Source organism: Nicotiana attenuata, unplaced genomic scaffold, assembly GCF_001879085.1.
Source record: "Nicotiana attenuata strain UT unplaced genomic scaffold, NIATTr2, whole genome shotgun sequence".
NCBI classification, from domain to species: Eukaryota; Viridiplantae; Streptophyta; class Magnoliopsida; order Solanales; family Solanaceae; genus Nicotiana; species Nicotiana attenuata.
Window position 1 is genome coordinate 937,697 of NW_017670311.1, and position 11,415 is coordinate 949,111.

General features: G+C 38.6%; 1 protein-coding gene across 1 annotated transcript; it reads right to left on the reverse strand.

The window, feature by feature from the left end:
* Positions 1–7,124: 7,124 nt before the first annotated feature.
* LOC109237639 (serine/threonine-protein kinase CDL1-like) lies at positions 7,125–10,235 on the reverse strand. Its single transcript, XM_019403965.1, has 5 exons — positions 9,710–10,235; positions 8,794–8,990; positions 8,517–8,706; positions 8,029–8,420; positions 7,125–7,939 (listed from the first exon to the last, which is right to left on the reverse strand). The coding sequence occupies exons 1-5, from the start codon at positions 9,810–9,812 to the stop codon at positions 7,316–7,318; spliced, it is 1,506 nt and encodes a 501-aa protein (XP_019259510.1). The 5' UTR covers positions 9,813–10,235; the 3' UTR covers positions 7,125–7,315.
* Between the last annotated feature and the right edge of the window lie 1,180 nt (positions 10,236–11,415).

The window sequence follows — 11,415 nt, forward strand, 5'->3', positions numbered from 1 at the left end:
CTACTGTGAACACCTGCAGCGTAGACACACTAATAGGTATTCATCTGTAAGGATCCTGATAAGGATCTAAACTCAATTGCAAAATAGAAAACGAATTCAACTCTTTTTGGGACAATTTTCTGATTTTATTAACTGAAAGTTGAAAACAATTACAAGGAAGTAACTGAATTAACTAGAAAAAGTGAAAATAAAGGGTCGCCATAGCCATGGAGAATCTGCAAGGATAGAAGAGAAGAGAATTAGAGGAGAAGAGAAAGAGAGAACAGAGACGAGAAGAAATTTGAGGAAGAATGAAATTATCGGAAATTCGTTGCCTTCTCTCTCTTGCTGTTGCGTATTTGTAACAAACTAACAACCTGCTGACGTGGCGCGATCGTGACCCTTCTCCCTTATTTATGAACTTATAATCCTGGCCCTTCGTTTCCAATTGACTGAGCATTACCAAAGGCTGTAACCCAGCTTCGAATCCTTTCACTACATCTTATTTGTAATTAACCTTGGACCTCTTAATTCATGACAATCCCTTCCCCTTCAAATAATCCTTGACCTCAAGGATTAAAATCGAAACCGGGAAACTTGGTCTTCAAATCTTGGTAATCCTCCCAAGTTGCATCTTCAGGAGGGAGGTTAGACCATTGCACTAGGACCTTAACACCTGCCACATTATTCTTCTTAACCAGCTGCCTTTGAAGTATACCCACTGGTCGAACCAAAAACTGACCATCATCACCAGTACTTGGAAGGACCGTTTGCACTACCACCCTATTGCCAACCTTTTTCTTGAGCAAGGAGACGTGAAAGACCGGATGAATTTTGGATGTAGAGGGTAATTCTAGCTTGTAAGCTACAACACCTATTCGAGCAAGGATCTTATAAGGACCATAGTACTTGGAACTCAGCTTGAGGTTCTTTCGTAAAGCAATGGATGTTTGTCTATACGGCTGCAGCTTCAAATAAACCGAATCACCAACCTGAAACTCCCTATCAGTTCTTCTATTATTAGCAAAGAACTTCATCCTTTCCTGAGCTTTGCTCAAATTATCCTTCAGTAATTGATGCATCTGTTGTCTTCTCATCACAGCATCTTCAGCTGCTGGTACAATAGTTTCTAGCAAAGGTCCAATAGATAGTTGAGGAGGAATGTAGCCATACAAGGCTTCAAATGGGGTGCATTGCAAGCTTGTATGAAAATTAGTGTTGTACCACCATTCAGCAGCAGATAACCATTGTTTCCACTGGTTAGGTCGACTAGCAGTCATACACCTGAGGTAATTTTTAAGACACCTATTCACCCTCTCAGTTTGGCCAATACTTTTTGGGTGATATGCTGTACTGTAATGTAATTGAGTCCCAAGGAGTTTGAACAAAGCTTGCTAGAAGTTGCTTAAGAAAATTCTGTCTCTATCAGTAACTATGGTCTCCGGTGTGCCATGTAGACTATGCACTCTTTTCCAAAACACTTCTGCTACTGTAGCAGCTGTATAGGGATGTTTTAGGGCAATAAAATGAGCGTATTTGGTGAACCTATCCACCACCACCAGTATCACTTTTATGTTTTTGGAATTGGGCAGAACTTCTATGAAATCCATACTAATGTGGCTCCATGCTTGATTGGGAATGGGGAGGGGTTGTAGAAGTCCAGGGTATGCTGCATTGTCATCCTTACTTCTGTGGCACACATCACAACTGGACACATACTCATTCACCATTTGTTTCATCCCGGGACAAGTGAAAAGCTGAGCTAGTCTTTTTAAGGTGCCCAGCTGACCAGAATGCCCCCCACTAGGAGAGTCATGGAAGGAGGCAATCAACTGATGTCTAAGGTTGCCATTTTCCCCTATGTACACCTTCCCCTTCTTTCTGAGAATCCCTGCTGAATAATGCCAAATACTGGGACCTTGTAAGTCAATGGAAAGTTGAAGGATTAATTCTTGTACCTGAGGGTCTCCTTCATAGCTAGCAGCTACCTCATGCATCCAAATGGGAACTGAAATACTGATAGCCAAAAGTTATCCTGACCTTTGATTTGGTTGAGTGTCTAAACCTTCTTGCTGTCTAGAAAGAGCATCAGCTACCCTATTTTCAGCCCCCTTCTTATACAGCACTTCAGAGTCAAGCCCAAGTAGCTTAGTTAAGCCTTTCTGCTGGATAGCTGAAGTTACCTTTTGTTCAAGAAGATACTTCAAACTATGGTGATCTGTTCTAACTATGAAGTGTTTGAACTGCAAGTAGTGCCTCCATTTATCCACAGCACTCAATAAGGCCATATACTCTTTTTCATAAATGGACTTTCCTCTGTGTTTCTGAGCTAGCACCTTGCTGAAATAAGCAACTGGTTTACCCCCTGCATGAGCACAGCTCCAATTCCTCCATGACTTGCATCAGTTTCAACCACAAACTCCGTAGTATAGTCAGGCAATGCCAGCACTGGTGTTGAGGACATGGCAGATTTGAGAGCTGAGAAAGCTAACTCAGCTTCTTGACTCCACTTAAATGCATCATTCTTTAACAGATCAGTGAGGGGTCGACATATGGTTCCATAGTTAGCCACATATTTCCTGTAGTAGCCAGTCAGTCCTAAGAATCCTCTGAGGGCCCTAAGGGAGTTGGGTCTAGGCCAGTCTACCATTGCTTGAATCTTAGTAGGATCAGTGGAAACTCCCTCTTTTGTAATGACATGACCTAAGTATTCCACTTGTGTTTGTCCAAAGGAACACTTAGACTTCTTAGCGAACAAGGTATGTTTCCTCAAAAGGTCAAACACAGCCATCAGATGCCTAACATGCTCCTCCAAATTCAAACTATAAATGAGTATATCATCAAAGAATACTAGGACAAACCTCCTCAGATAAGGTTGAAAAACTTGGTTCATTAGGGCCTGAAATGTAGCTGGGGCATTTGTGAGCCCAAATGGCATCACTTTAAATTCATAATGTCCCATGTGAGTCCTGAATGCAGTTTTGTGTACATCTTCCACCTTCATTCTGATTTGGTGGTATCCAGCTCTGAGATCTACCTTAGAAAAAATGGCAGATCCATGAAGTTCATCCAGTAAATCATCCACAATAGGAATGGGGTATTTGTCCTTAACTGTAATATCATTCAATCCCCTATAGTCCACACAAAACCTCCAAGTGCCATCCTTCTTCTTGACTAGCAAGGCAGGTGAAGAAAAGGGAGATTGGCTTTGCTGAATGATGCCACTGCTCAGCATCTCTTTTACCTGTTTTTCTAACTCATCCTTCTGGTGGTAATTCTATCTATAGGGCCTCAAACTGACAAGTAAACTACCAGGTTTAAGGGGTATAGCATGGTCCAAGGCTCTGATAGGAGGTAGGGATTTTGGCTCTGCAAACACATCAGTATATTGGTTCAGCACTTCTTATATAGCCTCATCAGTCTGCTCTTGCTCTTTCTGTGCCTCAACACTCAGCATAAACAAGTGAGCTATGAGAGCTTGCCCTTTCTTCAACACTTTACCCATTGTTTTGCTACTCATCATACTCTGGAAGGCCTTGAAGCACCAGTTTGTTGCTCTTCCTCCCAATTGTAACACACTTCTTTTCATGATCAAACTTAGTAGGATTGTGTTTCTTTATCCAGTTATTACCTAACACCAGGTCACATCCTCCTAATAGAATGATGAGAAGATCTTCTTGGAATGACCTGCCATGCATCTTCCCTGTGAATCCCTTGCAGTGGGTAGTGCACATGGCATAATTTCCATTTGCTACTGTCACTCTCACTGGTGGACAAAAACTAGTTTGATAGCCAGTCTCTTTAACCGTGTGCTCATCTATGAAACTGTGTGTGCTTCCTGAATCTATCATCACTGTGACTTGCCTTTTCTTCACAGTTCCCCCTACCAGAATGGTATTTTCTCCTTGGTTATTTCCTGAAAGTGCATTCATACAGATGGCTTCCTGAATTTCCTGCTCCACTCCACCTGCAATAATCAATTCAGAAGGTACTGGTACTTCTGTAATCTCAGGTTCCTCCAGTTGAGGCTCAGCTTCCACCTCACCCTTGAGGCAGTTCAATTGTTTCACCTTGCACTGGTGGCCAGGGTTATAGTTTTCTCCACATCTATAGCTTAAGTGATTGTTCTTCCTGTGTTCATACACCTCAGGGCTCAGTCTAAATGCAGTGGTCTTGTTCACGGGCAGGTTTCTGGTGTTAGCTGTGAGGTTTACCCTTGGAAGGCTTTTAGTATTAGCCTTCTCCTTCTTCTGTGCAGCCTCAATAGCCTTTTCCTGTAACCTAGCCTGCTCAATGGCAAACCTCAATGTCGTAGGCTTGAACAACTTGACTCCAAACTTGATTTCCTTCTTAAGAGCCCCTATAAAACTGGATAAGAAGTGAGATTCATCCAGCTATGGGTTACGAACCAGCATTTGAGCTTTGAGATCCTCAAATTTCCCTAGGAATTCATCCACAGTCCCTTCCTGTGATAGCTTATTGAACTCTTCGACCACATCTTCAGCTAATACTACCCCAAACCTACTAATCAGTTCCTCCTTAAATTCAGTCCAAGTTAATACCCCTTGGCTTAGCAACAAGGAGTGATACCACATCTCAGCTAGTCCATTCAAATAAAGAGCAGCAGCTTCTACTTTTTGATCTTCCTGAGTTTTATACAACTTAAAATACCTTTCACATTTACGCAACCATACCTTGGGTTCATGTCCTTCAAATGTGGGCAGTTCCCATTTAGGAGGAGGTATGGCCATATTTTGAGGCCTGTTCTGTTTGTTGTCCACAACTGGAAGAGGTAGTAATCCTCCTCCATTGTTTGGGCCAGTTGGAGCTCTTTCTAATGTTGTCAGCCTCTCGAGAATCAGCTCCAAGGTGCCTTGAATTCCAGTCTGGGTATTACGAACCTCCTCTTGGCTGTTCAACACATCTGCCAATAGTTCGTCATGTTTAGCCAGTTTGTCGTCCATCAGCTTCAAGCGAGTTCCTTCAGCCATTACTCACACACAAGTCGCAGAATCGCGACTCTGATACTGATAAGGATCTAAACTCAATTGCAAAATAGAAAACGAATTCAACTCTTTTTGGGACAATTTTCTGATTTTATTAACTGAAAGCTGAAAACAATTACAAGGAAGTAACTGATTAACTAGAAAAAGTGAAAATAAAGGGTCGCATAATGAAATTACCGGAAATTCGTTGCTTCTCTCTCTTCTTGCTGTTGGGTATTTGTAACAAACTAACAACCTGCTGACGTGGCGCGATCGTGACCCTTCCTCCTTATTAATGAACTTCTAATCTTGGCCCTTCGTTTCCAATTGACTGAGCATTACCAAAGGGTGTAACCCAACTTCGAATCCCTTTCACTACATCTTATTTGTAATTAACCTTGGACCTCTTAATTCATGACATCATCATTATTTCATCGACAAGTTATTTATTCCTATTATATAATTACACCGCTGCAGAAACTAAAAGTAAAACATGCTTTCTTTTAAATTATATTATTAAATTTTTTTATGCTACTCCTAATTTTGTTGGAGTCGAATTAAGATAACTCAAATAAGGCAAAATATTATGCAACAGGTGAGATCGAATAATATGGGTGGTAGTGCTTGATTCCTGAAAACAGAGTTTTATCACACAATTCAAACTTGTATAGAACAAAAAGAATCAGGACTGCTCGTGAGGGGTGTTATATTTGATCTAAATGTGAAATGCATACAAATAAAAGGGCCGAAGGGATGGAAAAGAAGTTTTTTCAAAGCTAATATATATATTTTTTTAATATATATATAATTTTTTTACAATTATGCAATTAATAGAGGAGACAAGTGGTATCTGAATGAAAGGGGCTGTAGGAGTGATTCTACTTAAAGGAAAGGTAGAAGGAAAAAAAGAGAGACTCATTTGGTAGGCCTAAGAAGTCTTGGGAGGTTATTAGGAGGACATGTTGGAGCTGACTTAGGACATGGTTGTAGACATGAGTGTGTGGAGATTAAAGATTAGGGTAGAAGGTTCTTATGTAGTTGAGCGTTTTTCTTTGCCTCACTCAATTCACTAGAATTAGTGTTAGTATGATATCTTTTATTCATAGATGGCTATTACTATCTGCATTCTTGGATACGATCTTATTTCATGTTGCTGTTATTTCTACTTGTTGCAGTTACATTTTCTTTTTTAGTCGTTTTCTAGCCCAGAGTCTATCGAAAACAGCCACTCTGCCCTTCCAGGGGTAGAAGTAAGGCTGCATAGATCTTACCTTCCCCAAACCCCACTCGTGATAAACTAGTGGGTTAGTTGTTGTTGTTGGAAAGTTTTATTTGGTAGTGTAAGATTAGCCGGTATTCTGCTTATGGTATAAAGAAGCTTAGAATCAAGACATATAGAATGTCTCCTGATTTGTTAATACCAATTTTAAGAGGTTTACTATTTGAATGTTTTTATACACCTTTCCCTTTTCCTTGTAAAATTTGATAGAAACGTTAGTTTCACTTGTAATAAGTTATTTTGCAGCAAAGCAATTCTTTCTCTTTGGGCTCAAAGAAGAGCTGAAGTTTTCTCCTCATTGCTCTGCCAAATATTACAGTCCCATTCTTCTGCAAATTGTTTGGGAGGTAAATTGAGCATATTATATTCCTCTACATTAACATATGCTTTTGTACAGTTTGGGGTGAAAAAGTTTGCTTTACTTTGACAAGTGAGTTTTTGCAAAACTTTTATATTTATATTAAGCTACTGAAATACTTACTAGAAAAGAAGGCATTTGGTTAATGTTCAGTCTAAAAGTGGCAGGTTCTTGTGTATTTTGAGTTGCTTAAATAAGGCGATATTGTCAGAAACTTGATACATAGATAGTCTTGGTAATATTTCTAATACCTCCCCAATTTACAACTTGTGAGAATTGCACTTTGAACATAATTGAATGAAAACGACTTTAAGGTTTTTGGGATGAAGGACAAGTCTAATGGTAGCTACAGAAAGTAAATAGACGACGAAAGATTCCAAGACTATTCCCCTTTTTAAGACTTGTATTGATTGAAAATGCCAGATATCCATAAACTCACGGTGATACCAAAAATATAAATAAGATATCATAATTTTTATAATATAAAAGAGCTCACTGTGTACTCTTATTCAGAAACCTCAGATGAAGAAAGGTAACATAAGTCCATGTACTTTGATGGTAAGAGATATCATGATTTTGATTTCTGAGGCATGGTTTCATGTTTTAATTGCAAATCGTGTCGCTGATTTAAACCCTCACTTTCACCTTCTGATTCCTCATTGCTTGAATATGCACCAAAACTTACATCTTTGGCCTTTATGCTGCTTTGTTGCCTTAAACTGAAAGGAGTACTGTCATTGAATGATCCTTCTTTTGAGAGTCTTTTGTGGCATCTCTTAAAACCTTGCTTTTGCGTCTTGAACTTGAGCTGATTGTTCGAGAGGAGGATTTTAACTTGCTTTTGCGTCTTGATTTGGAACCCCATTTTCCAGATTTTGTTGTCATCCCTTCATGTTTAAACGTGCTGTCATCTTTCTCATTCTCTGAAGATCCTGATGTACTTCCATATCCATAATCAGAACTTGCTCTATCATCCTCGTCACTCTCAGCAGCAACTTTTTGATGATCTTTATTATAATGAACTTTTTCATCATTTTGTTCACTGCTTCGATCCTCATTATCTGATCTCTTTGGCTCGTAATCATCTGAAATCTCTGTATCTGAACTGGCTTTCTCAGGAGACAAAGATTCAGGAATTGGTTCATCTGGTGGAGCCACTTCAAGGGAAGTAATAGCAGCTACAACATCACCGATCAAGGGACGGACTGATGGCTCTTCTTGTAAACACATGGCTGCAACCCCAACTGCTTGATTTAAACTTCTCTCAGGAAAATTGTTTTTCAGAAGTGGATCTGCCATTTCTCTGAACCTTTTTGGATTCCTGAAAATGGGTTGTGCCTATTCAATCACACATTTCATAATCAGTTACCACTTTATTTTTAGTTACAATAACACAGAACTAGCAAGAACATAACAATAATGCTCACCCAAGCAACTAAATTTTGCTCCTCTGCAGGCCTTGTAGTATCCACTGCACGGCGCCCTGTAATAAGTTCAAGTAAAACAACTCCAAAACTATATACATCCGACTTGAAAGAGAGTTCACCGGATCTTTCATACTCTGGAGCACAGTAACCGTAGGTTCCCATTACCCTTGGTGATATGTGTGATGTATTCCCTCCACCTGCAAGCTTGGCAAGGCCGTAGTCTGAAAGTCTAGGATTAAAATCTTGATCTAATAGAATATTGGTGGTTCTGAGATCGCGATAAATGATTGGGGGGTTGGCCTTATCATGTAGATATTCAAGCCCTTGAGCTGCGCCTGAGGCTATCTTCATTCTGTTTTGCCAATCTAGTGGCTTTTGATCCTCCTTAATATCTGCAGTGTAACATAATTCAATCAGTACAGAAGCAAGGAGAAAGCATGAAACAAGGTAAAGTGAGGGGGTTTAGCTATGTGCATTGAAGTGTTTACCAATTAGATGATCAGCAAGACAACCCATTGGCATATATTCATAGACTAAAATCCTCTGATCTCCATCAGCACAATATCCAATGAGATTGACCAGATTTGGGTGGTTAAGGAGAGTTAGCATTAAAACTTCAACTTGAAACTCCTTGTTTCCTTGTGTTCCAGTCCTGTCTAGTTGCTTTACTGCCACAACCTATTTAGATATGAAAAGTGAAGTCTCGTTATGTGGAGATGCATAAAAGTAGAAACAGATGAGGAACAAACACTAGGGCCATTTTACCTCTCCGCCTTGAAGCGTTCCCTTGAACACTCTTCCAAATCCACCTTCTCCTATTAGGCATTCTTGTCGGAAGTTCTTTGTTGCACTGGCTAGCTCACGGAATGTGAAAGTCTTAGCGTTGCTATCCCCATTCTCAACGGGGCTAGCTTGCTCAACTTTGTTAGCATTTTCACATGGTGGTTTGTTGTTGTTATTTTCTGTGAAATGCAGGGAAAAGGTAAACACAAGCCTGCAGATATGTTACGAAAATTAAACATGACATGCAGGTACGTATTCCAGCACCATCACGCCCCGTAAGAAAAGGAACAAAAGCAATCACAACTAGCCAACTAGGGGGAGCCAAAGCAGCTGCCTTAGATGTTTATGGAGGCGGATTCAGGTAAGTAGTGTGTGCGGCCTACTTATTACCATTCATATGCTTATGTGACAGTGGGTGCAAACTTAGTGCAAGTATAAATATACATTTTCTGGAAATTTTCTAATATATACATAGAGGCCGTGTTGAAGGCAGAGCTTCCACTTACTTGGTGTTTCTGAAAACTAAGGAAAACAAACAAACATGGTGACTGATTCATGCATTGGTGGCATTTTTCTTCTCTTGAATTCTAAGTCAGCTTATTCTTTTTATTGAATAAGGTATTAGTTCTGAACACCATTAGCATTCACTGTACGTTTCCATGCTGAGATTGTCTTAAAATACATAACTTAATTAGACTTCCTACTTGAGTGTCAAGTTGTTTGCATATTCATAAGTGCCTTTCATTCTTGTACCTGCTAACAAGATTCTTGACCTCTACATACATTCTTCTCGTAGAAATTAATTCAGACAAAAGAGAAACACCAATGTATATGCTAATAGGAGCTGGCAAAGAAAATATAAATTGGTCCATTTTTAAATTTCAAGAGAAGAACATACCAAAATGTGGTGGAGGGGATGGATCATTTAGCGGGCGAGCAACCGGGGGGTCCTCCGGTGGCTCGTTGGTTTTCTTAGACTGAAAACAAGGGAGGCAACTCATATCATTGATTCCTTATATAGAGCAGGGGAGGTCATATCTTCTTCACAAGATTAAAGAAAAAAAATTCACCTCTAGAATAAATTTAGCAAAATGTTAAAAGAAAATATATCAAAACAAATATATATATTGATTCTTGTGTTTCACGAATGGATTTTGCATTTGAAGTTTAACATATGAAGGCTTGAAAAATTAATGTTGTGCATGAAGATAGTAAGATTTCATGCATGAAATGGTCACATTGAGAAAAATATTAACGTAAAAATGGGAGAAGGAAGGAGGGTTTTCCAGGTTTGAAAGATATTGAAGGAAAACAAATTATTAGGAATGGAGGAGAGGGGCAAATCATTGGCTCAAGAATTTTCCTTAAGATTTCTCATCAGAGAAAAAAAGGGAGATTTGAATGGTTGTATATCTTGTAATCTAACACCTCTTTTCCTCCTCTCACCTTTCTTTCTATGGGACTTCTAAGACAAATACTTATAATGCACCATAACTTATTTGCATTTTATCTTTGTCCTGTTTCGTTTTTTTAAAGTTTTTATCTTTAATTCTGTGTGATTTAACTTATATATATATTGACAATGCGTATAATCCTATATTATCAATATATTTTAACATGTTGTAGTTGGTAATCCGTCTTATTTATCAAGTTGTTCATTTCATTTCATTTTGTAATTTTTTTGTGGCGTCCTCCTCGATCACCTTCTCCAAAAAGGTAAAAGAAAAGAAAAAAGAAGAAAGCTTTTTATCCCTTACTTACTATAATAATGACAAGAGAGAGTTGCTCAAGTAGTAAGCACTCTCCACCTCCAACTTTTTGATTGTGGGAAAAGTTATTTTTTATACAAGCATTCTAGCTATAGGAGTATACGCACGAGGTAAATATTTTTTTATACTAGCATTCTAGCTATATTAGTATACACATTGTATAACTAACTCTTAGATTTAGTCCATCAAAACTCATGTTGTCAAGTGCTTCCTTAAATTTTCTACGTGCTTTATACCTTGATATTACCATTTGTAAAAGACTTACATAAAAAACGGTGCTTCATTTTAATTTTGAAGTCCATGACATGAAGGCAACCAACTATTTGAAAAGCACCACAACATCTTTATTAATTACTACCTATTTTAGTGCTGAGACGTTACTAGCACTACGCCGCTATATATATAATACTAGAGATGAAGAACGCATGAAGATGTTCACAAATTTCCTTCGTTTGTTTTATTAATGAAAAAAGAGAGAGTTGGTTTAGATACTTCAGATCCTCTGTTTCAATTGCTGAAAGGTCGGCTGAACTTTCATGTTAATTATTTTAAGCTTTTATAGAGAAAAAGTATTTTCTCGTTAATACTTCAGTTTTTGTTTCTTTTTTTAACCACGTGTAGGAAATATACTTATAGTGCAGTCTATTTGTCACGACCCATTTTCTGAATAAGCCGTGACCGGCACCCAGTTGTTAAATTTGACCGAGCGAACCATCTGTGCTTATCAACACTATTATAACCTCAAACTTTGTATGCAACAAAGGAAATACTTTAACCAAATACTTTTAATTAATTTAAATATCTAAAATAAACCAACTCCAAAAATTTATTCGTA